The sequence below is a fragment of the Psittacula echo genome (assembly GCF_963264785.1).
Source record: "Psittacula echo genome assembly, chromosome: 4".
Taxonomy (NCBI): Eukaryota; Metazoa; Chordata; class Aves; order Psittaciformes; family Psittacidae; genus Psittacula; species Psittacula echo.
Genome location: NC_137738.1, coordinates 24189789 through 24216932, shown reverse-complemented (window position 1 = coordinate 24216932; position 27144 = coordinate 24189789). Strand labels below are relative to the sequence as shown.

Sequence of the window (27144 nt, the reverse complement as noted above, 5' to 3'; positions counted from 1 at the left end):
CTAAGCAAAGTATTAATGTTTCTAAGGCAAGTTACAAATAGGGAGTATGTTGGAGTTTTTCAGTTACTTTGTAACTTTTTGTGTTGATTTGTTTGTTTTTAGAGGAAATTAGGCAGTGAGAAATACCTAACAGAAATCTTGAAGGTGAGATTGGAACCCTCCTGGCACCTCACTGTGGCAACCTCCTGGGCTGCACAGCCACCCCACTTGAGCCTCAGGAGACACTTGAAGCAGGTGCCATATCAGCCCTGTCCAGCACCATTACTGCTTCAGTTACTTATCAATACAGACTCAACACTGACGCCAAAGTGAGAAATAAAAACTACATATGAAAATAAAGTGGCATGAGAATAACTGAAGGTTGCATACCCACAGCTCTATGCAATGAAGTGAACTTCCTAGGGCCTGCAGTTCGCAGAGATGGATGGCCCTCTTTAGTCCTAGACCAGTGCCATGTCCTCCAAGGGGCTTCAGGATACCAGAGAGCCCCTGATTAACTAAGAGAACCCCTCTGAAATGGTGATGCTCAAAGCCCACGAGAAAAGTGCTTGCAGTATGGGTCTGTGTAGTTTTCATTCATTTATGAGATGACAGGCATGGTGCAGGCTAAATACGCTGAAATGTAGATAGACTTAGCCCGGTTTTCCTTATTACGCCTACAGAGGGAGTTAGGGCTTGTCTTTCGGAAATGAGCATTGAGTAGTCCTGTCAAAGACTTGAGAGACAGGCTTAACAGTTCTGCAAAACAGCTTTTCATTTCTAAAACATACTCGGTTTTGTTGCCTCAGTAATGATTATTTCAGTCTGCAACTGTTTCCATCCAAGTTGCAACAGGGTAACCAGAAACGGCAATATGCATATCCAAAATACTGCTGTTGGGAAGAACCAAGGTACATCAAGCCACAGGATTCCCACCGAAACGTGTATTTTGACATTCACTTAAAAGCTGCAGTGATGTAATTAATTTTCAAAAGAACTAGCAGCAATCTGACTGGCAGTTAAATCATGCACACACATATGCTTACCTTTAGTTCTCCTAACAATTTTTTAAAAGGCGTTCAGTTACAGATATATTGTGAGATACTCAAGAATCATCCTTAACTGTTATTAAAACAGTAAACAACTTCTGTATTTGGCTTGTATGCTTTACTCCTTCACCTTTTTTAATTTTCTCTGTTTCCCTGTCTATGCTGTTTTATTGAGTTTCTAAAAAGGCATTGCCCAAAACCTGTAGCAGAAAGAAACCCAGTAATAATGGAAGTTAATGTCTGTCTCGAGTGAATAAGCTTAAGAGATGAATGGTCAAACCATACACAAAAGGCATGAAGTTAGAAGTCTTACACATGAACTACAAAAAGGGCACTCAGGGAAGAGCTAATATCAATATACAATATCAGTTGATGCTTTCATTCTTTTCTCAGTTATTCAGGTCAGATTTTCTCACTCACATTTCCCACAACACAACAAAATCTCACAAAGACTTTTCTGAGGGAACAACAGTCAAATTCACACACACACAAAACCACAACCTTAGAGAGCACAGCTACTCTAGCAAAACCCCAAGTATGAGTACCTGAAGAAAGGGGCTTTCATCAGCTTGGCATAAGTTGTACAGATAAATAAGCCATGGAGGCCTAAGAACAAGTTTTGGTTGACATTGCATTACAATTGATATGACAACATAATTGTAATAGTAGAGGCTTTTCAAGTACAGATAAGCTTTTAAACGCAGCGTAGACATTTTCGTTGGTGCTGTGTTGGACATTTCAACAGCTGTAAGAAGAGCCTAGAAAGCAAATTCTGTATATCTGCAGTTTATAGACTGGTCTGCCTAGAAGGACCATTCAACACAGTCTTCGAGCAGTGGCAATCAACAGAACACTCAACTCAGATGTTTGGAAATGTCAGTCTCATTTTTCTGAAAAGAATAATGACGTTATGGCTATATATATACAAATAAGTCATCATTTATCCCTTAACTTTATTTAGTTGAATTAATAATCCTTGTTATCAGTATGGGGTTTTTATATGACCAAGTCATCCACCGACCTAGACAGATTAGACTCCCCAACAGCTATTTGAAATGCATGACACATTCTGGACAGAAACAGCTGTCAAGGCATGTAACAGTGGGAAATAGCACTTAATTGTGACTGATGCTGCTGAATTAGTCATACTTCCTTACTGCCGGTAGATGAGACACCTTAGTGGAAGTTTAGCTCTTCTATCTCAAAACAGCGTGTTTTACAACATGAGTTTATAGAAAGAATTGCAGAAATGAAATAATCAAAATTCTGCTTTTTAGTCATAAAAATGTAATACCCATTCCAGCCAACACAGCATAAAACCAAATTTTTCTGGAAGAAAATTGTTGCTCAAAACACAAAATGTTAAATTTTGGATTAGTACAAAATCTGTATTGCTAATGGCACAGAAGAGCGATCAAATAACTAGTTGAAAGCTTGTAAGCACATACAGATCTTTTATGAACACATAGGAAGTTCTTGATATTGTTTCTTCACTTTTAGTGCTGGTGTGCATTAAAATTAAAAAAAAAAAAAAGTTAAAAATTGTATCTAGAATGTAAAAAAAAAAAAAACCAAACCAGAAATTAACAAAAAACCCCACTCCCAAATAAAAAAAAAAAAAACACCTCACTGCAGAAGCATTTTAAGCAAAAATTCACAATGAATTTCACTCAAAGTTACATAGATTTTACTCACTGATTTTTTACTACAAACTTTACAAAAACTTTCTACTTTGAGTCTTCCCTGCCTCAAACACATTACTTCCTTTCAAATGGCAGAAAGAAGCTTCTGAAGTTCATCAGTGTAATTTCTTAGCTATTTATCTATTTGATGTCTTATTAATAGTATCAAGTACATCAAGTGATAAAGTCTTGCTTACATTATGAGTAACTGACTGTTACATTTGGTGTATCTTAAGTACCTCTCATTTCCCTTGGGCTTTGTATGCTTGCTTCCTGTAGTGTTCTATCAGCTGGGGACAGCCAGTGTGTCTGTTTCTAGCAGTGACATGTTAAACAGCACACCCAAAGATGCAATACCTGTTGAGCAAGCATACAACATGAGTGAATAAACATCTCCCACTGACTTGTTGTCCCTTCTGGAAAAGTTACATGTTATTTCCATTTTCTCAGTGTTTGCAGAAGAAAGGTACAGCTTTGCTAATTAAAGGCTTTCAAAGCTTAGATTGAAGTTTTCAGTCTACATCCCCATAGATTGCATTTAGCCTGCCAGAACAATTAATTCAACACATTTCTGAGGAAGCCTCAGGTTCTCCCTATCACACTTACATATCTTAAACTACACCACACAATCAGTTTCTCAAGTTTTCTGTGGATATTTCTATCAACATTATCATTATCTGCAAGGCTAAGCTGTGATTATTGAAATGTCCAATGCTGAACAAGCCTAGTAGCCAGTATATACACATTCCACCTTAACAACCCCTTGTCACATCATCTACTGTGTTGATTAGTACAAGATCACAAACCCTTCTTCTGGATCAAAAGAGAACTGCTAAGTATGGAATCCAATTTGACTGATCTTCTAATTCCAAGTGGCAAAATTTCTCATTAATTGGGCATTATAAGGACCAAGGTTTTTTTCTGTTTGTATTTGTGTTTGCTATAATTTCACACAGTCAAGTAGCAAAACCTTAGGCAATTGCCATCACAGCCGTATAATTTTCTTTTACAGGCAGATGGATGGCACATTATGAGGGTCATTCAAAAAGACTTAGCACCTCTGAAGTTACAATCAATACACAGCCTGTCACATATGGGTGCTTTAATATGCATACCAAAAGCCATTTTCATACAGCTCCTCTAAGAAACAGTGTTTGAAGAGTGGGAACAATACTTGAGTTCTACTTGATAGATGTAGCACAAGTGTTCATGTTTTAGAGGTTTATGAATCAAATCGTTCGTGAAAGGGAAAAAAAGGTAAAAATTGAGGAAAAAAAAACCCAGACTGGAAATAATCAAAAGGAATATGCTATGCTGTGGACCTTCTGTTAAGTTTGTTGTATGAACACTGTAATCTTCGTTTCATCCAAGAGCACAGATTAGACAGGAAAACACAGGAAGAAACAAACCTGTCCAAAAGCTTGCAGCTGTTTTATATCTTATAAATTATATGTAATTTATACCTTATATATTAATAGTGCCATAACAGAAAACTATGTGAAAACAACTGAATTGTGCAACAATTTCAAATGTTGGTGCTAATTTCAAAATACTTTTTATTACTGTATCTCACACAGTCACTCACAAATTAATGCACTTTCAGAAATGGGAAACTGCTATACCCCCATGACAGAAAAGTAGTTTCTGTAAACCCTTTGGTCTCAAAGTTAGCATTAACATTTTCTCTTCTGAGAGGTCTAGCATTTTAAATTTTGAGTGAATTTGGAGGGTTTTCTCTTTGAGTAGCATTTTTGAGGTTTACTAAACTGTTAATATTAACCTGAATTTATATACTGTTTTCCTAGTTGCAAGTTGTGTCTTTGCACTTACATAAATCAAAGTGAAAATATGTTGGCTCAATTTTCCAACAACATATTGAAGAATATGGCAAAGGCAGCTGTAAAAACGAAAGGGACACAAGTAGTACAAGGTTGCTTAAAAACCATAACAAAAATATATGAGAAGCTTTTATATAGAATTTAAAATTTCAGTGAAAATTTGCATTCCGCATTATCCTACAGAAGCTGTAAACCTGCATCAGTGGAAAGTACTGAGCAGATAACCTCAATTAATCAAATCCATAGACCTACCTCATTTTCATTCCCCTGTATTTGTTTGCATACATGACTAGTTTTCTTTTTTTCCCATCTCTTCCATCAATACCAAAACCATTTTTATAATGCCAGATATTGTTCTCATTTCACATTTGTGATCAGGGCCACATATATTGCTTACATTTAAGCCTTAATGGCAGTTCTCATTAGCATTAAACCTTCTCATTTCAAGTCCCCAGTTACACAATCTGCCTTCCATTTACAGACTCCTGCTATTACCTTTGGAGTCTCTGCATTGGCTCTGTAAATACTGTTTTCCAACAGTAAAAAAAAAAATAACAGCTAATTTATTTTTTTTTTCAGTTCATGTTTGAAATGTTATCAGAACCACAGTTAAAGTTTATAGACAGCGGTGGTTCTGTATTTTATGCACTGAATACTTCTGATACATCAATGTAACACATCTTGCTGCAACAAGAGCAAGGTATTTGATTCACAGTGGAGGGAGAAATTAGCCCAAGAGACACTGCATTCTTGTAGACCAGTAGATAACAGTTACCATCTACTGAGATTGAAAAAAGGTGGAATCGCTTCTGTTAATGCAAGTTACAGTCAATTTATAACCCACGTTATCTGAAATAGGAAGAGACGTAAATAGAAAGCAAGCCCCAAATCTTCACGATGTTCTGTACCAGAACACCAGCAACCCTCAGGGACAGACTGAAAATTAAACCTCAGCCTTTCCAGTAGTTTCATCATAGCAACATTACAAGGGCTTTTCAGCGGCTTAAACAAATAGCTGCAGCCTACCTAGCAGGGTGAACTGAGGCTGCTTGAAGTCTATTTTTCTCCTGCAGCAGGAACCACAAGAGGAAGACAGAGATGAATGCATGTCACATCTATAGCTCACACTACACTTAAGAAATACAATTCTGTGTGGGCATTGTTTGGGCCACTGCTGTTTCCCAAAGCCTGAAAATAGCTCAGCCTTTACCAAAAAGGTATTTTGTTAACTAGTGCTCTGCTAAAAAAAGTGAATTGTGGGCACCACAGCTCTTCCCAGAGGAGACAGTATAGAACACAGAATAAGGACAGCCTGCTAGCACTATCAGATAACAATAGAACAGTTGCATTGTGGAATAATATGGCTAAAGAGAGAATTTTAGTAGCATATGGTTTTGAAGTGGTTTTGTATATGTATTACACATTAAACAAACACATTGACAAAGGTTGCAGGTAAGATGATTTTATTTTATTTTTCCAAACTGTTTATAAAGAACAGAATGTTCTGGTGACTTATTTTAAGTTTAAAAACAAAGATAAAGCCTAAACACATACAGGTGTTCGCAGATTGTACTGTGAAGCAGAACAGGCTACCCAGCGTTCTCAAATTTTCAAAAGAATGAACTGTTACGACTTTCTCTCCAAGAGAGTTTACAATTTTTAGTTAAAAAAAACTAACAAACAAAACAACCAAACCCCAAACAACTCTCAGTTGGTGTTTCACCATGCTGTCATTACCTTGTCTTCTATTAACCCACCGCTATTCATTTATTAATATTGACTTTGGACTGCAAAGTTTTTAGATCAGGAGACAACATAACAGATTCAGTCATTGTAAAGACCTATGTATTTGGAGAATCTCTGAAAGGGCATTAACAATTACGAAGCACTAAAGTACAACGGCACAAATAACAATATTTGGTCTGTTTTGGTTTTTTTTCAAATGTTGTAAATATACAGCAGTGAAACAAAAAGTTCTGTTTGAGTGGTACATCCAAAAGCAGCAGGTCATTAATATGCTCCTGGAAAAGATGCAGAGTTTGTCTGTTCTAGGTAGGATTGTGATCAAGCAACTGTGAATGCATTACTTTCATTCTTTGTAGAAGGGCTCTAGTTACTTGCTAAGTTTATTTTCCTGTTTGGACAGGAAATCGTGTAGGTGACAGTATTTCTGATTTTATTTAAATTGTTTCTTATCAAAGTAATCTTCCAGAAGCAAACATTATCTTCCAAAAGACAGCAGCTTTAGATTTAGAAGTTTATGTTCCTTGTATTTTCAAACACTTCATCATGCCACCAGGTTTCAGTAAATATATTAGAGCTTTGCAAAGCCTCAAAAAGACGCTTATAGTCTTCTGGGTACACGTTACGTGTTTGAGCATTTTCTGGAATTTCTAGTTCTCTCAGTAATTCGCTACCATTGTCCAAGCTCCATGAACTGAAACAAACAAACAAAATCATAATGGAGCATTTCTCTCTGTGAAAAATTAAAGAACAAGAAACAGAACCTGAAGGGCCATTTCACTCTTTGCAGCTTCTAGAAGTTAACATCTTCCTACAACACAAGTTATTTTCAATCTCTACTGCAAATAGGAAGAAACCTCTGCTAATAAGACATATCAATACCAAAGTCTTCAGCAGACAGTACCAAACTACATAAGCTCCTTATTAGAGGGTGGGTGCTCTCCCTCCTCTGCCCCAACAGCTTAAGTAAGTAACAGGCATTACAGAATAAAAAGGGATATTTTACAATACCTAGGAAGTTAAAGCCAAGGTCATCCTCAAGATGATTCAGTATAGCATGAATTAGTGTGACTTACACTTCCCAGGTATTTTCTTCTATAAATACATGCATGCACTGTCTCTCCACCTCCATCACCTACATCATTGCTATGAAAACTAGACCTTTTATAAATGTGAATATACATAAGCTATTTCCCAGACAAGAAAAGGGTGTATAAATACACAGAAGATGCACATTAGAAGCCTTCAAGGTTAGGTCCCCTTCCCGGCTTAAGGATCTGAGTGGCGATCAGGTATACCACTGAGCTTTAAGAAAGAAATCCATTATGGCTCATTGCACTTGTCTTTGCTAAATGAGTTACTGGAATTTATTAGCGCTTTTTTTTTTTTTTCCTTCCCTTTCTGGAAATTAACTTCCATAAACTATTACCAGAAATTAGAAATATATTCATTATTTTCATTAGCAAGTTCAAATCAATGCTTTCCAGACTGCAAACACTTCCTGTTTATGGGAAACAGAAATCTACTCATCATGAAGCAAAGTGAATAGCTCCAATATAATAGCAAAAAGAATAATTAAAGAGTTGCATAATTGGTAAACAAGTCTAAAGCCTAATTTTTTAATTAGATAACAGAAAGCCATTTGAGAACATCCACACTCCACCTCCAATAACCTTCAGCTGTTTTCATTAGTATTACTTTGATGTTTGTTATAAACTGAAACTCTCAGCTTTTAATTTCTGCATATGCAAAACTCTTTGTGACTTTCTTCTTGCAGATACATGACCTCACTTCCATTGGAGGTACAATTACTGCACATTTAGATTCTAAATACCTGTCAACCTTCCTGTCAAACCTCAAATTTTTATCATCTGTGAATAGAGGCCAGGAAAAGTCCCCAGATATGGTATAGCAAAACCACAATCTTCTATTCTACATGTAGACAGTTACTTAAAAAAAGAAAAAAAGGTGTATTTCAACTGCAAATAACTACTGCTTTGAGAACATTATTTTAATATTTTCCTATATTTCTCTGAAGAAAAAGTATAAAAACTGTAATTCTTTCTTACTTACTTTAACCTATCAATAAGTCTAGACTTAGGTTTAGCAAGACACTGTTTCACCATGAAAACAAAGATGGGTGAATTTTTGGAGTTCAAACCTCCTGTAAACAGATTTTGCTGAGGAGTCAGTCGTACCAAACATAAATGGTCATTTGGCAGCCGCTGGGAAAAAAAAAAAAAAAAGACAAAAACCAAAATAAGTCACTGAAAAGTCATCTTCAAGACAAGTTTGTCTTTAGCTCAGAGTTTCATCTGTGCTAGCAGCAACATTTCTTAGTTTTAGAAGTCTTAACAACATGATGTCATTGGAAACAGGCCTTCAAATTTTGTTCTAGAATGAAGATGCTTTAACTCCCCTAACCCATAAACAATAAAGGAAACAGGAAACAAAACAGACATAGTATCACTTGGGTTTTAAAGATTTACATTTCTTTGTTGAAATAGATAACATAGGCTTGATGTGAATTTTGAAGATATGATGTGGCTTACTTTCCACTCCTCAAATTTAGCTTTCAGACTCATACTTTTCAGCAATTACCTAATGTGTGGGATCTACACTGGACATTCAAATAACCATTTTTATCAAAACCAACAGCTTACTAATTGTGCTATTACTTGTGGTAACTCTTGTTTTGTTCAAGCAGGTAGATGTGACCCTGTCAGTCATTTCTTTTGAAAAAGATTTTACCTGTTCACGTCCTTTATGCTGTTTACTCACTGTATTTTTTCCTTTGTTTATATATATAATATATATATAATATACTGGTTTATTTTAGTTTCTAAGCCAATAGCAATTCTTCACCTCACTTCTGATGCATCTACATGCTGTCCTTAAGGTTTAATTAGAAAAACACATCTTTAAAACGTATGTGTAAGTGCTGTTATAAAGTTATTAAATATATTTATATTAAATATAAACAATTAAAGTGGTTTAGCTGCATCTCCAAAAGGAGAGACGTACACACAATGATCTTACCACACTTTTCGGTATTGCCAGTCCCCCATTTTTCAAATTAGTGAAGAATGATGACCAAGGTTCCTATGGGAAGGAGCAGGTATGTCACAAAATTGAAGTGCTTTGTTACAATAGACTATTTCAATTCAAAGGGACCTACAATGATCATCTAGTTGAACTGCCTGAGCAATTCAGTGCTAAACAGAAGTTAAAGCATTTTGTTACGGGCATTGTCCAAATGCCTCTTAAACACTGTCAGGCTTGGAGATCAATTGCCTCTCTAGGAAGCCTGTTCCAGTGTCTGACTACCCTCTTGGTAAGGAAATGCTTCCTAACGTCCAGCCTAAACTTCCCCTGGCACAGCTTCAAACAATATCCATGCATGCTATCACTGGATACCAGGGAGATCAGCACCTTCCTCTCCCCTTCCCCTCCTCAGGAAGTTGTGGAGAGCAAGGAGGTCACCAGCGTGTTTAATTTCATCACCTTAATCACAGCTTGATGCTTCAATCTATATAGATCCCTCTGCAAGGCCTCTTGTTCCTCAAGAGAGTCAACAGCACCTCCCAGTTTGCTATCATCAGCAAACCTGCTAATGGTGCATTCAAATCCTGCATCCAGGTCATTGATACTGAACAGGATATTGAACTGGACTAGCCCTAGGATTGAACCCTGAGGAATAGCACTGGTGACTGGCTGCCAGAAGATGTATTCCCTACAACCCTCTGAGCTCTGCCCTTCAGTCAGTTCTTCACCATAAGACAACAAACTTTTTAAAACTAAATCATAGCATGTTTGACAAGGTAAGATAGTTATTCGCTAGCAGGAGAAGCAGGCCTGCTTGGAACATAAAGCACCAAGACTCAAAAAAGTATGCTGAATGCAGCTCAGGAAGTTGAAAGCATACATGACAGTAAAATGCAGAGGACATAAAGAGCAGGCTGTGACAGGTTGGAATAGGAATCTTCCAGTATCACACAACCCTTAGTAAGACAGAAAAGACTCATCTGTTCTGCAAACATCTCTTACCTGCTAGCTCCTGAGAATAAATGTTTTGTAGTACAGTGGCTTCTAATGAAAATACTGACATCATAGTTAATGATGCTGCTTACACAAAACATGACTGTTTCAGGTTTTACATCCAAATGTTTTTGACAGCTTTCCAACTAATTTAAATGTAAAATTAGCTTCCAATTAGTTCACTATAGTAAAACACTATAAACCGTTTGCTAAAAACAAGTCCATAGCATTAGACTGTGTCAGCTGGTACAAAAAACTTACCATGTGCAGTAGCTGAATTTCATATCCTAATTGACAAAGTACACTAATTGCTTGGTAAGCCCCCGCATTTCCAGGCTTTCCTGTTAATACCTAACAAAATGGTAAAGAAAGAGCATTTTTGTTGCATAAACTAAGACTGATTCTTTATCTAAGCAAAATCCTTATATATAAACATATATAAAAAACAAGTGCTAAAAATTCAGAGTTAAGTCTAAAATTCCAAGGTAAAGTTCCATTAGGCCTCAAATACATCTTTGTGCTGTTTTAGTACATCTTTCAGAACACACGGTTAGAAGACATTATGGCAGTCTAAGTATTTTTCCACAGCAATTATTTGGATAACTGTGTAGGAATTTCCAGCTTATACTTTCTGGTCCCTTTTAAGGCAGAGAAGTTTCACAGGGAAAAGAAACGGGGATTATGTTTTGCATAAAAACCCTAACATGGGCAGAGTTATCAGCTCGCACTGATAAAGCAATATTCCCAGTAAGACACACAAGTGAAGTAAGCCAAACATTAGGTGACCTCGCTGAATAAGCAGCCAGCACAGTCACCACCCTGATCAATATTACAGATCAGATAACTCTTAGCGCAAGAAAAAAAGAAAAACTCGTGGTTATTCTCAAACAGGGCAAAGAGAGCAGTAATTAGCAGGAAGATTTTATTTCTTGTAATAGATTTAGACAGTCTCATCATATGATCAACTAAAAAAACCCCAAACCAACCAACCAACCAAAACCAAACCTCAAACAAAAAGGAACGAACAATCCCCACTAAAAGAAGGTTCTGATTGCTTTTACTTAGGCACACAATAAAACCAGAAAACTTAATAAAAACCACAGTGAATTAATTAAATGAATAGGCTGCCCAGTTTGCTCAAGAATCTAGCCATTAAAAACATACCATGTAAGTGGATATTTTGGCGGTGTCCAACCTGTCATTTTGCAGAAGAACATACTTAGGACTTTCAAACTTTTTCAGTAGGGTGTTAGATATAATACAAGTTGTGTAAGCACGATGGGAAGTCTTTGCTTATTTCAAGTAATTAAAGGTCTGTGGTGCTGTATGAACTTCCCATTTCACAGAACTGTGAGTACAGTTCTAATGGTTTGGGACAGCATAAATTAAGAACACATAACACAGAAAGCTGCTCTGCAGGAAAAGAAATTTTCTAGCAAAACCAGTAACTTCCGTGAAGCACTACTTACTCTTTACTACCTGTGAAATCTTACACATACCTTGTACTCTTTTTCACTTATAAAGATGTTGAGTTCTGCTCTTCCATATCTGTATATGGAATTGCATTCATACAGGGCGAAAAGATGCCTCCAAAGTATGAGCCTTTCCTTGCTTTGTGGTAAGATTCCAAAAATTTTCACAGGTGTGTCTGTATAATAATGTGTAAAAGTATCTTTAAAATTTTGCAATATTGACTAGACAATGTCATTAATTCTAATGCGTAAGCCACAAACAATTATGAAAAAGGTCTGTCAGCTCATGTTGTCCAAGAACAAATACAATTCAAGCTGTAGTCAAAGTTAAGGCCAGTTTGCATTAGACTAAAATAAATAATAAAGAGAAGCATATACTGGCAATTTCATATTCCCATAAGGGTTTTTTGAAGCTATCAAGAACGTAAATAAAGCTGAAATGTAAGAAATAGTATCCAATAATCCAGCATATATATCAAACATATACCTTGAGCAAATTCCAAACATTTTGCCAAATTGCCTAGGCACCCTTCAAATGTATTTGTAACTTGTGTGATCATATACATGTACCTGCCCTCCAAGGAACTGCTGCTACACCCACAGTTTCAAAAAGTTTCTCAGAACATATTGCAGGTGGTTTCACTGCTCCAGTCACCAAAGGATCCAGTCTGCAGAAGTCAGCATAAATTACCTTTAATTGTCCATCCAGGCTGTTCTCTAGGGACTGAATAAAATTAGCTTCAGTTGAAGAAATCTGGATGCAGTAACATGTCTTCCAAAACACACAACCCAAACACCAAAAAAAATGTTCAAGCGCTACCTAAAGTTGTTACTCAGTCAACAACAGTTAAATCTCAAAGCTGCTTCTTACAGCTGATAAAAAATTAGCTTCCTTCATTACACAGGGCATTTTTATATTTTCATGCTCTTCAACTGCAGCTTTAAAGCACATTCTTAAATTAGTAATATGTTCTGCAATGTGTTGCAAAAAAAAGGCTACACTCAGCTACGCAAACCATTGTATTTCATGATTTACAACTGGAATTCTGCCTTCTATACACGTTTTAAATCAGGTGAGAGTCTTTGGTTCCAAACTTTTACATTACAGCACCGTAACACAATCCTTCTAAGTGCAACTTCTGCAGCTGTGTCTGACCACCTGTGAATCCACGCAAAGCCAAAGTAACAGGACAGGACATCACGCGTAAGTGTCTTAATGTTATCAGTCAACTGTGAGACAACAGATTAAATAATACTGTGTGATAGTCAGAATAACCAAGAGTATTTTTACAGATTTCTTAAAGCTACAAACTTGCTTAAACACAGCTACAATGACTCTAACTAGTATTAGCCTCAAATATATGCATGAAACTAGCAACAGGAACTTGACTAGCGACTGTGAACTTGAATTCCCACATACCCAATGTCAAACCGATTACAAAATAGTTATTTCAGATGTTACAAGTAACAATCAACAGCTAAGTCTTTTTTGATCCAACAGTTATTACACAACTGTAAGTTAATTTCTTATTTCCCTTTAAATAATAATAACGTGCTACCAAATCAAAAGCGTACCTGTAAGTTTGGAAGAAAAGCTGGGTTACTTTCTAGAGCTACCACTCTAACACCTGCATTGAGCAGAGTTCGGGTCAAGACTCCAGGACCTAAGTGGGGGAATAAAATAAATATATAAACCCATTTGAAGTGCATTTTTTTCTAAGAGCTTTCCTTTAGTGATTTTCCCAACACAACACTTGGGCCACACCACCTTCAGCAGGTGACAACTTGTGTTTGTTTAAACACACTTCAAAACAGGAGTTAGAGAAAGATTTATAAACAGTGTGCCAGAGATCACCCAGTGCATTACATCAAGCACAGCACTACAATTAGATGCTGAAGAACATCAGATTCAATGTTTCAAAGATTTCTATTATTTCTTCTGCCAACAAATACACTTTGAAACCTTACCCATACAAACTGTACCCATACTTATTCTACAAGTAAAATACCCTCTGCAGAACTGTAAAAAAAACCCCAATATTAAGTACCTGCAGAGGGCTAGGTGCGTGATGGCCCCAGTCTTAGGGCGTGCTTTTACTGACAAAGTTCACCTACAAACCCTAAAACAGTACCCGGACAGAAATTTACATCTCCGCTTACTCCACAGCAAAGCTTTAACACCAGTGATTCAGGTCTCCAGACTGAGCGCACTCTCATTGCCCCAAAGCTCTGTATAAATGGCCATACACGCACGCACACCCACACCACCCGCCCCAGGCACAGAGCAGTTTCGCGACACTCAGACGGTCCTGCCGGTCGCCTACACCCGGCGGCGGGGGCAGCCCTAGCACGGATCCAGTCCTGGAGAGCCCGAGCAGCGCCCTTACGCAACGGAGCCTCCGGAAGTCCCGGGAGCAGGAGAGCCCCGTTCCCTCAGAACCCTCGCTCCTCGCGACCCCGGGACAACAGCCATGGGGCCCGTTACCGCCGGTGGCAATAGCGGCAGCTCACACTGACCCCGCAAGGTCACCGGGACACGCCGAGCAGCGCCTCGTCCCGGCGGCCCCAGAGCGGCTCACCACCGGAGGGCGGCGGGAAGAGCGCGGCCGCAGCCTCGGGGCGGCTTACCGGGCCCGCACTCGAGCAGGACAGGCTGGGAGTCGGGGCTGGCTCCGCTCTGCAGGCAGCGCTGAACCGTGCGCGCCAGCCGCGGGCAGGCGATGAAGCGGCGGACTGCAACACCGGTATGCTGCACCTGCTGCACCAGCCGTTCTGCCTCCGCCGCATCCGGCACCCGCAGGCCCGGGCTCGGCCACTGCCCTGCCGCCCGCCTCGCAGTCACCCAGCACGGCGACAACCCGCGCAGCAGCGGCCGCAGCCCTGCCGCCAGAGCCGCTGTCAGGAGGCGGCGGCAACAGCCCGCGGCGCGCGGCGGCACCGGGCCTGCCAGCATCGCCACGCTGCCCACCCCACGCTAGCGAGTACCGGGAGCACAATTGCCGCGGCAACGGGAGCGTCACTTCCGCCTCTCCCCGGCCTCTCTAGCGCGCTTCCGCTCTATCGTCGGAGGTCTCTTGTCCAGCCGCCCTCTCTATGGTGCCAGCCCTGCACAGCCAGGAGCTTGCGGCAGCGGCGGCGGCGTGGCGTGGCGGGACCGTTCCCTCATCTCCACGCCATGCCGAGCGGCGGGTCCCGGACTTCCGAGCCGCGACGGGGCTGAGGTGAGCTGGCAGGGTCTGAGCCGCGCTGGAGGAGGGGATGGAAAGATGTTTACCCCGCTACCGCCTTCCGGAGAGTACCGGCGGGTGAGGGCCGCTGGGCGGGCGGTGGGAAGGTGCCGAGCTCGTCGTGTCGCCAGGAGACACAGCGAGGTCGGCACCTTCCCGCCGGCGGCGGCGAAGCTCCGACGTTGAGCAAGCGCGGGAGGCAGGGGGAGGCCGGCGCGGGCGGGCTGAGGTGAGCCGAGCTCGCTGCCCGCCTCAGCCGGGATGTCAGGTGCTGGCGCTGCAGCTCCTCCACCTGGTGCGGTGCCCTGGGGCAGGCCGGGGAGGTCAGACGTGTGACCGTGATTGGACTCTCCGGAGCTGGAGGCTTCGGCTGGGCGGCGATGGAGCGATGTCTGCTCGGCCGGTTGGTGGAAGTCCCAGGAGCTACGTATTTAGTTTGAGGTTTGCCTGGGTGTTCACGGGCGTGTTTGATCCGTCAGCAGCTAAATAGTCACTTCGGGACTCGGTTCTTTGTATCGCCCGGCCGCCTCAGCAGGTACAGAATCCTGCTGCGGCGCATCTCCGACATCATCTTTATCGGCTTACTTCTGCCCCATACCGCCTTGCAGTTGCGGTTTAGGTAAACCCGGTAATTCTATAGCAGCGACGTTGTCCTTTCAACAATCTCCCTAATGCCTTAACGAGAAATAAGTTCAGGACTGTCTTCAAAGCGTTTTCATGTTCTGCAGAGCTACAGCTCGTCCTTCAGGGATGCTGTGCTAAAGCCTGTCTGTGGCAGGTGAGTGGCTGCGGTGTGATGGAGTTCTGGGGACGGGGGGAGAGAGACTCCCCAAAGGTGTTTCTCTGCTTCCTGCCTAGCTTGTGCAGGAGGCAGGAGTGACCTGACAATCACAGAGGATACTGGTCTTCAAATTAACGGCTCAAAAATAGGCTTTCTGTATGATTTTGTGCAAATAGCTTAATTTCTTATATCTCTGTTCTCTATTTGTAAAGTGAGAAAGTGATATGTGCCTACATACTAAACAAAGTCATTTCGTTTGACATATCTTTATTAATCAGAAAACTGGGTCTTTGCTATTCTCTGTTTGGCAGATCTGAGTGTGGCATGAAGAGGTGCTGGGCTGAATTTAAGAAAGATTGCAAATGTTGAGTGCAGCAGTTCTTCATATCTGCAATTTTTTTTTAAATACTTGGATCGTTTACACTGAGTGCTGTAATAGTCTACCCTATGGCTTAAGGGAAATGGACAGACTGTTGTGATGCGATACACCTCAGTCCATTTTTAAACTGGACGTTGTTTTTAATAGCTTTTCTCCTCTCTTAGTAAGTAGTCTGGTAATTCAGTAATTCGTAGGACTTTTAGAACATTGAGCAGAACTTGATTTTCGTAGAGCAAGTGTTTAGTAATGTCCCAGTTCAGCAGTCCTTGTCAAGTTTTGTTGATAGCTATGGCCACAGAAAGGTTAGGTACAGTTGCTGTATTACCATGTAGCATTCAATGTATTTTTAGGTTAATTAAAGAATTTTGGAACTTTTTGTTGCCAGTCAGAGAGCTTAGGAGTGTTGTGTTGTGTGAATGGGCTGTTGAGCCTAACTGAGGTTGCTCAAAGGAGTGTTTGCTAAGTAGAGACAAAGTGCCCTGACAATTCTTTGTACACTTAGAAGTGATACAGTTTTCTTCGTATTTTTATTTACTTCAGCTTAGCACTTGACTGCATTGAACCATAGGTCTCTATAGGATAAATTTATGATCCTTTATTCCCTTCCTTCTTCCCTCTAGAACTGCCAGATATATACTGAATCCTGCATGCATAAAGGACTACCTCCTTCTGACCTGGTCATTATCGTTGAGAAACTGTTGAAACCTTAGGAAAATGGTAAGTTTTGTACTTTTTTTTGTTCAGAAATTGCAATGCAGACAACTTAATACATTAAAGCATATCCCAAGGACTTCTGAACAGTTATTTTTAAGTTAATGGCTGATTGTAGCATATATTTTCTACTTTAGCTATTGCCACATGCAAATATTTGAATTTACAGTCTTACCTCATAGAGCCTATGTCCTTGTAATTTAAGTGCATTGTTGATTGCTCTGAAATTATTGTTTCCTCCTAATTATTATTTTTGAACTAGATCAGAGAAAGAATCAAAAGGTTTACCTGTTTGATTAGATTCCAGCCTATGCTTGAACCAGAACAGCTTATTAGTTGTATAGATCAAAAAGGTCAGCAAAGAGAAATTTTTCTTCTCGCTGGTTCTAAATGTCTTGTGCTTTTATTTGGCTCTATTGAAAGTTCATTTTTTTCAGGTTAATATGAAAGCATTAGTATTATTTTGATATGTATTAAGCACTTATCCCTAGTTAATGCTGAGAAGCATTTCTAAGGGGGAAAATTGCAATAGTACATTAATCTTGATCTCAGTTTTTGAAACTCTTATGCCCACATTTTGTTTTATGTACAAATTCAGTAGAATTCCCATCTTGCATAAAAGAACTCCAAGAGGTATGTAAATGGAAATTTGCAGGACCGTAATTTTTCTTGTCCTGGTAGTGATATTTGTCATTAGAGTGTCCTATTTGGCTCAGAATATAGATTAAGTTCATTAGTGTATAATTGCTTCAGAAACTCGTTATCTTTCTATTTTATTCACCATATCCCATTTTATCATTGACCTATTGTAAAATTTATGATTTGCTCTTAATATTGATCTTTTTTTTTTAGTTATGCATATATCGAAAGCCGTACCTGTTATTAAATACTACCTCTAATGTGAATTGTTTAAAAAGCTTACAACAGAACTGATGTTCAGAAAAAGAGCTGAAAGTATCATTTCTGCGTATTAGCTTCATCACTGTGAAAATAAAACAACCTACTATGTGCTTGAATTGACAGAAGCATCTCTTTGTGGAGATGCAGAATGTCACAGAATTGTTGTTTTCACTAATTTTATTCAACATACTTCAATAATCTTGTAATACTTTGGAGGGTGAACAAGCAAATAGTAGGAGTTGTAAGAGTTTTCTTCAAAAGTGCTCTAAGTGCTGTGCAGTCAGGAAAACCATCTCTAGGCAGAACTGTATTTTAAAAATCGGTCTGAGAATTGCTTCATTCTTTTGTCCTAATCCCTTGTCATCACTGCCCCCCACTCCAAGGCCATACATCCACAAAAGAAATGTCCCAAGGACTGAAGTAACATTTAATGCTATGCCACAATCTGGTTTGAGATCCAGTAAGTTTGTAACCTGTGGGTTTTATTGGACATCTCCCTTCAAAGTGAAATATAATGAAGTCAGCAATTTTGCATTTAGAGCCGCTATGCTCTGCAAACCTTAACTTAGTGCTTTTCTCTGTGTGATCTGTTGATGAAAAATGACTGGACCTTTGATTTGGGGATGGTGGCGGGAGAGGTTTTTTTGCTGTTTTGCCAAGCTATTAGTAGTAAGGGAAGGTTCCTTGGAATCCAGCCTGCGCCATGTGATAGTGTAGCTTCCAGCCTAGTGCTGAAAACCTGATTAATAGAGAATTACTGTCCAGTAGAAGTGAGCAGATGACTGGAGAGTTGGTGCTCAGATGCCATTTAAGTACAACTATTAAGTTCTCCTTTGAGCTAGTTTCTGAGCACCAGGTGTATGGTCATGTTTGTTAATATGAGCTTATTTAAAAAAAAAAAAAAAGTTAAACCATTCCTCCTTTGCTGTTTTTCTGATATAATAACATGCTGTTTAATACAAAAGGGTTGATTTTGCAGCCTTACAAACATCGCAGCAAAGTTCACAAGTGACAAAAGGGCCTTTCAGCAGAAAAATACACATTTTCAAATGAGCTGGTGGCTTGAATCCTGTCTCTACTGCTGCTAATAACAGTGTCCGTGTCTTATTGCTGCTTAGTGTTCATTATAAGGGAAAATATTTTTAACATTTTCAGTGGAGAGGCAAAGGGTTCGATGGTGTGAAGACTGTTTCATAAGCTGTGTATTGTGAGGCATTTTGGCAGGGGTACAAACTTGCTCACTCTGTGCTATATCTGTTCTCTGTATAAAGAGAAACTCAATCCCTAGGGCTATCAATCTGGTGTCTTACATCAGCGCTAACCTTACTGCAGGTATTATTTGTGTGTATGTAAAAAAAAAAAAAAAAAAAAGTGCTATTAGACCTTTGTGGACAGGAGTAAACAACATTAAAATAGGTGCGTCTTCTGTTTACTTCTCTCAGAACTTCTCCATTTAATTCTGATGACTACATTCAGCTGACTCAAATTCACTCAGCTCGTGTTTGTATTAAGTCATAAGTTTATTTTGACAATGTTACCTTGCTCAAGAGCTTGTCATGCTAACGGTTTATTTTTTTTTTCCTTACTTTTTTACTTATTTATCTGCTTACTGTAAAACTGTGATGTGTTCGAAACTGTATTGCTAATTCATAAGGAAAGTATGAGGCAAAACCTGTATTGCTAACTCATAAGGAAAGTATAGGGCAAGAACTGCTTTGTGTCAAATATTTCTGTAGGCAAATTTTGATGTGTTTCATGCTTGCTCCTTAGGAGCATGAACTTTTTTCTGCTGTTGTTCCAATACACCACTCCATCTGTCCAAACTGAATTGCTAACATGTGGCCTTATAAATGTGAGCTTTAACACTTCTCTGTCCATGGGATTCACTTATTTTTCCTGGTTTATTTTATTTGCAAAAAAAATAATATTACACTGCATGGCAAATTGAGATTACTTCAAAATAACTTCAGGATTAAAAACAAACAAACAAAACCAGCCAACCAAAAAAACCCAAACAAACCCTTAATCCTGGTATTTGTTTTATCTTGTAATATGAGCATGTTAGGAGGATTTTTAGGTTCATTTGATGAATATGTAATTGAAATAATACAGAAATTTGCAGTGTACATTTGGAGGTTCTTTCCTAGTGGTTAGAACTTGGAATTTTGTGTGGTTTTAGCCTCAAAGTGAGGGCATGATGACCTTGCCCCTTAAGAAACAATATTTCAGCTGAACCCACATCACAGTTCAAGTGGTGTTGGTTCTGTTGTTACAGTGTTACAGTTGAGTAATGGCAAAATAAACAAATGGGGGAGCATCTGTGCTGAAACATACAGGTTTGTAAGTTGTTCAGTAATACTTTGTCGTCTTCATGTCTTTATAAAATAAAGTGACGTTCACAGTGGAAAGCTTACACGTTTGATCCCAGGGAGATTTTATGACAGGTGGCATATAAAATTACCATTTATTCAATGTTGGTTTGATAGCTGCCTAGTTTCTTATCTGGATTTCTCTTTTTCTCATGGAAGACTATTAAAGTCTACTATTTTAGCACTGAAATATGGCACCATTAGTAAAGGAGAACGAGTAATCATTCAGCGTCTCTATAGGCTGTAAATTTCCCCATGTCTTGGTATCATTTGAACTATCTTAGTTTGGGTGCTAAGTGAAATGAGTTTTGACCTTCTTGCAGTACTGATGCTAGCTGTTATTAGTGTTTGTATTATTTGAGATTTTCTAATGGGAAGGTGCTTTTTTAATAGAAACTGCAACTTAAGGTAGCCTTGATAATAAATTTTCAGTTTATGGGCTCAGGTATTACAAACATACATTCAAATTCTAGTACAAAACCTGGTAACTGTGTGCTTCAGAAAACTTCTCCAAAGTCTGTTCATCAAATGTGTAAATTATTAGAGATGGCTAATATATAGCCAGCATCTACTTACACAGTTAGAGCAGAAATTAATTACCTTCACTTCCTGTTGGAAAGAGGAGAGTTGAAACAGCACTCAAGGCTAAACACACCACTGGGTTTAAGTAGTCACAGCTTCATTAACTTAAGTCAAGTTATAGCATTGGTAAATTTCGCAGGGACTGTGATTCATTTAACATAGGTCCCTTCCAGTTTATACATGCTTGAGTTGTCAGTCATGCATTTAAGGGCAAAAAGCTTGATCAAATTTGAGTGTCTGTTTTGTACCTCTTTAAAGTTCTTGTGTGGTCCATCTTGCCCAAATATCAATTTCACAGTCTTTTAAATGTATTCTTATTACATTCTCATGAAACAAAGCAGTATTTTGTAGTTGAGAAATGTGTTAAAGATGATGTATCAGTTTGACAGACTTCACACAGGAGATTCAGAGCAAAGAAAGGATTTAATTGCAGTCATATTTGTATCTGACACTGGATAATGTCAAAACTAGACCGTTCTTCCCTTGTGAAACGGAAAACCAACTTATGCAATATTTTCATAGAGCTGCTGGGTTTTATAATGATGGCAATTATTGAAGCTCTAACCATTAGCTGTGTTCTTAATTAACCTTCTGGTTGGACCTGCAGGTTTGATAACAAAGGGACCACAAATATGTAATACTTGCATACAATAATTATTCCATAAATTTTATGGATAGCTTTCCATTCTGTTTGTGGTTGCTTCTGGCCTTGATATGATTTAGGACCTAACTGAATAGTTCAGCGATGCTAATTTTATTTGTATTGATGAGGGCTATAAAACTTGCTTATCCCTCAGGTGTAAATTATGGAATTCAATCTCACTGTGAAATTCATCTGTCAGAAAGTCTTGAACACTCTTGTTTCTTCAAGTGGGCAATTTTTAGACTTTTGCCTTTTTAGACATTAGATAATTGAAGATGTCCCTCACATCTTGTTTCAAGGGACTGTATTCTGTAATTTCTGCCTTTTCATATGTGTTTCAAGTTGCTACCTGAGATCATGAGGAATTTCAGATTGTTGTCCTTTTTTTTTAGTTACTTCTCATGAGGTAGTAGGATGTATCAGCTTTCTCAGGTCCCAGTAAAAGTAAAGATTTGGATAAAAGTGAGCTGAACTGATCAGTTCTCATAAAAATAGTCTATACTGATTTGCTGGGCTTTTTAGTTTGATTGGCTTGGGGGTTTTGGTTTGGGGGTTATTGAGGTTTTTTTGTTTGGTTTGGGTTTTTTTTTTTTTGGGGGGTGGGGTTCATAAGAAAAAAGTACCCATCCTAGAAAAGAAACATAAATTTATCTATTAGGAAGTTTTAACATATATGTTTTTGTAATCAAACTTGTGCACATGTTCTGAACTGTAATAACAATCTAGAAGTTGTTCAATTAAAAGGAAAATGTAAAAATCAAAAAAGGCAAATTACTTCTTGTAAGACTTAAAAGGAGATTGAACCATCTCAAAACAGGACCACTTACTCATAGGTTATTCCTGACCAGTGTTTCTCAGGACTGTTTATAAAAGTACTGCAGTGATGGGAGTTATCCATCCTCCTAAACCAGTCTGTTCTACTGCCTTTCTACCTCTATCATCTGGTGTTTTGCTGCAGACAAGAACAAAAAATGAATACCCCAAATGGTGAGGTCCCCTTTAATTCTTACACTATTCAGTGAAATGTATACTAGTGAAACTTGAAACTCAAAACTTTCCAGACACTTGAGCAACTGATCATTGTGTATTTTAACTGCTGCAAAAGAGCTTGTGTGAAATTTTCATCAGAATTCTGTCATATGTTCCAATGAAAGATTCTGTTTGTTCCCAGACAAACCTCTTGTATTTGTCTGCTGGCTGAAACATATTTTTATAGTAATGTTAAATGTGGAAGAGTAGATTATGCCTGGCAGTATATGTTTATCATTGCTTGTTAAGGCTGTAAGAATAAGCAGTATGACTAGGAAGCTTAGAGGTTGAAAATAGCGTGTGGCATTTCCTCTCAAAACCTCACTATTCCTGCTGTTTACAGATGTAAAGATCGTTATACCACTGCCACTTGAGAAATGTCACTTCAATGTCAGAAAGTGCCAAACCACCAAAGTATGCATGCTCAGACATTTTTGTACATTCAATGAAATTAGATAAACTGCTTCTGCATCTGAATACTTCTTGGAGAACAGCAGACTGAACATGTTTGGAGAGACAGACCTCCTAAACAATGTATATGTCACAGAAGCAGAGAAGACATACAAAGTTATTTTTACCCCTGGTACCTTATTTCAAAGCCAAACATAGGGCAAATGGAACAGTCAGGAGGATGTTAATGAGATTCTTCCATCACGAGGCCATCTAGTAAGGGGATTGTATGTAAGACTATCTTGTGAAATGATAAATACTAATGAGTCCATGCTCTAAGATAGCACAACAGCATGGTAATTTTTTTCTGCAGAGATGTGACGTTGGAAATATACACATAAATACTTGTATTTCCTTCTACTTAGAAACAGCAGCATTCCAGCCATTAAGTGTTGCACATAAAACACAATGCAGAGCAGAATTCTGCTAGCTGGAAGTGGTCTGACTTTGTAAGATTATTATAGCTAAATGAATTGCCTACATTCTTTACCTACTGTCTTGTTCCTTCTGCAGCAAATTGTGTGATGGTTAAGTATGTCTTCAACAACTAGTATGTTGGTTTTTTTTCTTGGCTGTGGTGAGGCAAGGGTGCTCTGAAGCAATCTGGTGATAATATTCCAGGTTGGTTTAGGTGCATCTTGGCTTCCACCTCAGCAGAAGCAGCAAGCAGTTGCAGAGAAATTGCACTTGCACTTTCTCAAAAGAACATATAGGCTTTTTGTTTATTAGCTCCTATAACAGCATAGTAGGCATTGCCCTTTTGCTTGCAAGCTAATGAAATGTAATAGTATGTTGTATGTAGTTTTTAGATATAGCTACTCAATCATCTAGGATGCTGGGGAGGGACTATTCATCAGGGACTGTAGTGACAGGACAAGGGGTAACGGGTTCAAACTTAAACAGGGGAAGTTTAGATTGGATATAAGGAAGAAATTCTTTACTGAGAGGGTGGTGAGGCACTGGAATGGGTTGCCCAGGGAGGTTGTGGATGCTCCATCCTTGGCGGTGTTCAAGGCCAGGTTGGATGAGGCCTTGGGTGACATGGTTTAGTGTGAGGTGTCCCTGCCCATGGCAGGGGGGTTGGAACTAGATGATCTCAAGGTCCTTTCCAACCCTAACTATTCTATGATTCTATGATTCTATGATTTTAGTAGTAAATGTAATTATTCATACAGTGAGATCAACGTTCTTCCTTGTATGCAGAAATTAGTGTGCAATAATAAGAATTTGCAGTACATGTTTTGATTTTGTATGGCCATGATGGATGTCACATTGTATTAATTTGTGCAAGATTATTTATCAGTATTAAATGAGATACTAACATTTAAATGTAGTCTTGGAATATATCTTTACACCAGCTATCAGAAAGATCAACAGTTTTATTCTGTTTAAGAAATATATGGCCATTCAGCCATTCTTTAAATTTCAGTGTTTCTACAGTTTTCCTTTTTTGTTCTAGTGGTAGAAGCACCAGCTCTGTAAAGATACGGGTTTAAAAAAGTCCTGTTTCCTTTTCACAGAATGAGGTTGAATTTCTCTTTACACTAGGACTTCTGAAGCTGCTTGTAATTTAAGCAAACAAACAAAGCCCTGCAACAATGAATAAAATGAATCTTCCTTAATCCTAGATACTGTCTATTTTCCCTGTTCTTAAACCTGAAACTTTCTTAATTTGTCCTTTGAAGGGATGAGGATTCTATATCTCTACACATCTGTTTGATTGTTCATATGACAGCCTTTTCTAAGCTGAATGACTGTTACCACAGGTAGTGCTGTCCCTTTTCTTTCCAAAACTCTTGCCTCACTGTGATCTAGGTTTTCTTATTTGTGTACATCTTGGTTTGTGTATATTGTGCACAAACAGAAATAGATGGCTGTAATTGATTAGTGTCTGCTAGGACATAATGAATTCTCTTGTGCCTGTAACACTTGCTGTATTATATCTCAGGAGAAAAAAAACCCTTGGACTCAAAGTTAGTTTTATGTTTGGTATCTCTTTGAGATGCTTTTCATCAGAACAGAATGACTTGTTCATTTGTATTTCATATAGATGTGCCTCATTTATTCTGAAAGATACAATGTGTTCTGTTTGTCTTAGTGAATTTTATGTTATGCCTTTTGGAGCACTTATTGCCACAATTAATTTTGAATTAAATCTTCAAAAATAATGTGTCTGCAGATTTTATATAGCTGTTGTGTTTTATCACTGAAGTTAATGAAAAGATTGAGTAGAAGTAACACCAGGAACCCGTCGGAAATGTCCGTTCAATTGGAATAGAGCAATACAGGTGATGTAATGGGGAAACTGACTTTTGAAGAATTAAGACTTAAATCTGCGTAATTAACATAGAATAATTAAGTGGCATGAGACTAAGAGAGGGAAAACAGTGTCTTTGGAAGAGGAGCTATATGAAGACAGTCAAATGAAAAATTATTTGCCATAAACTTTTCAAATGTTAGAACCTTTTTAGCCTTTTGCCAGCAGATACGGTGTTATGATCTTGATCTATTCCGTAAGATACTTCTGAGATCAGTAAGTTAAATACTAAGCTATATACTCAGTAAACATTTACAAACCCCACCAGCTTTCTAGGATAGAGGAGCTGTGTTAGTATGAGGGTTTGGGGTGGGGTGTTGTTTATTTGTGGCTTTGGTTTGGGTTTTTTTAATGCTCTCTTCAAATTTTGGCTGTGCCAGGTTAGGAAGGATCGCAGTTCTAACCTTTTCTTAAGAATACAATCCAACCAACTGTATTTGAGGTTGTGTTTCCTTAGTAAGGACAGATGGAAGAAAGGCTCTGTACACACACAGAAATGAGCAACTGCAAAAGTTGTCGAAGTTCTATGAAATACATGAAAGAGACCACTGAAGAGCATGGGCTTTTTTTAAGTTGAAATTGACCTGAAAGACATTTCTATAATATACATACTCTTTGTACAAAAGCAAGCAAACCTACAACTAATTTTTTTACTACAGACTTTGTCTTTCAGCCACTTGGCAAATACTTTCCATCTCATGTTTGATTTGTGCTATAATCACTATGATTTGTGAATCTGTGTGGCAGCTGAACTGAGCACTTCCATTCATCACCATCTTTTAACAGAGGTCAGCAGAGTTCTTCCCAGTCTTAGCTTTTATTTCAATTTTGGGCAACCAGTGAAGGGAGAAAGGATGTGCCTAGGAAGAAACAAATGTTTTCTTCTTAGCATGTTGTTTGTGTATACAATTCATTTCAATGGCAAAACAGTAAATACAGTAACTGCATATTAATGGTCTGTTAAATATAGTTCAAATAACTAGTGATTCTAATTCCATTTTTGTTCATAAATATGGGTTTCTACTTGTGTTTTTAAACAGCTAAAGTTCGTTCTCACAGGAATTAGCTTCACTTTGGTACCTGCCTGGTGTCTCGGTAAACTCAAAAGGAATTGCAGGTCGCAGCACTGAAAAGCAGGAAGGAAAAAAAAAGTCTCATCTGGGGGGGTTGGGATAGAGGGAATCCTTTAAAAGATCAAGGCTACAACCATTCTAAATTCTTTCTGGATTTTCTTTCTGTAAGGAGTCATAAGGGTTGCAGAAATGAATAGATTTTCAGGGCTACTTTTATTTGGAGAAATACTGAGTTTCAAACAGCGAACCACAAAAGGTTGATCTCTACTCTCCAGAGGGGCTATCATTTTCGCCACATGTTAAAAGGAAATGAGTTAATATTTTCTGTCAAAATGTTAGCTTCCTCTATGGAAAATGTCACCTGTCAAAAGCATCTTTTCCTCATTTTGCACAATCTAATAGGAAACACCTTGTTCAAATGCATTCATGCTTGTGTTTCCCTGTGTTAAATGTTGAAAGGATAAACTATTGTCTACAGATAGAAGCAAGAGAGTGGCGGTAGGACATAATGATTTTTAATTCTTGCAGTTAAACCTAATTCCTCATTGGCTTTGAGCATTTTACTTCAACCTTTTTTGCTCAATGTATAATTTAATCTGTGAGCTGGGGAGGGCAGCCGTAGTTACTATTTCATATACTAGGAGGAATAAGAAGTGAACCTTTCAAGTTTAACATGGTGTTTGGGATTTTTTTTTTTTACTGCTTTAGAATAGTTACCATCAATAAGTCAATGTACCTATAACATGTGGGTGTCCGAACAGGATATCTTCCAATTCTTATTCTTTCTGTTCTAATTAAAGTTCTGTCCTCCTTTTAACGTTTAATTTCATGTTTAACTCTGAGAGAAAAGGGCTTGATTAAAGAGCATCCTTCTAATGAACA

At 38.5% G+C, this 27144-nt stretch overlaps 2 protein-coding genes across 3 annotated transcripts in view; one reads left to right on the top strand and one right to left on the bottom strand.

Moving 5' to 3' along the window:
• Positions 1–6006: 6006 nt before the first annotated feature.
• Positions 6007–14833, bottom strand: TFB2M (transcription factor B2, mitochondrial). Its single transcript, XM_080614880.1, has 8 exons — positions 14430–14833; positions 13377–13465; positions 12372–12525; positions 11829–11977; positions 10591–10680; positions 9331–9393; positions 8365–8516; positions 6007–6985 (listed from the first exon to the last, which is right to left on the bottom strand). Exons 1-8 carry the CDS (start codon positions 14752–14754, stop codon positions 6799–6801), a joined length of 1209 nt encoding a protein of 402 aa, XP_080471006.1. The 5' UTR covers positions 14755–14833; the 3' UTR covers positions 6007–6798.
• A 50-nt stretch (positions 14834–14883) lies between these two features.
• Positions 14884–27144, top strand: part of CNST (consortin, connexin sorting protein) — a 51656-nt gene continuing 39395 nt past the window's right edge. Inside the window, exons 1-2 of one of the 2 annotated variants that reach the window (XM_080614878.1) lie at positions 14884–15022; positions 16809–16905. The gene's annotated coding sequence lies outside the window, so the exon portion shown is untranslated. Of the gene's footprint in view, positions 15023–15754; positions 15807–16808; positions 16906–27144 lie in introns of those variants that run through there. The other variant, XM_080614879.1, reaches the window with a different exon arrangement.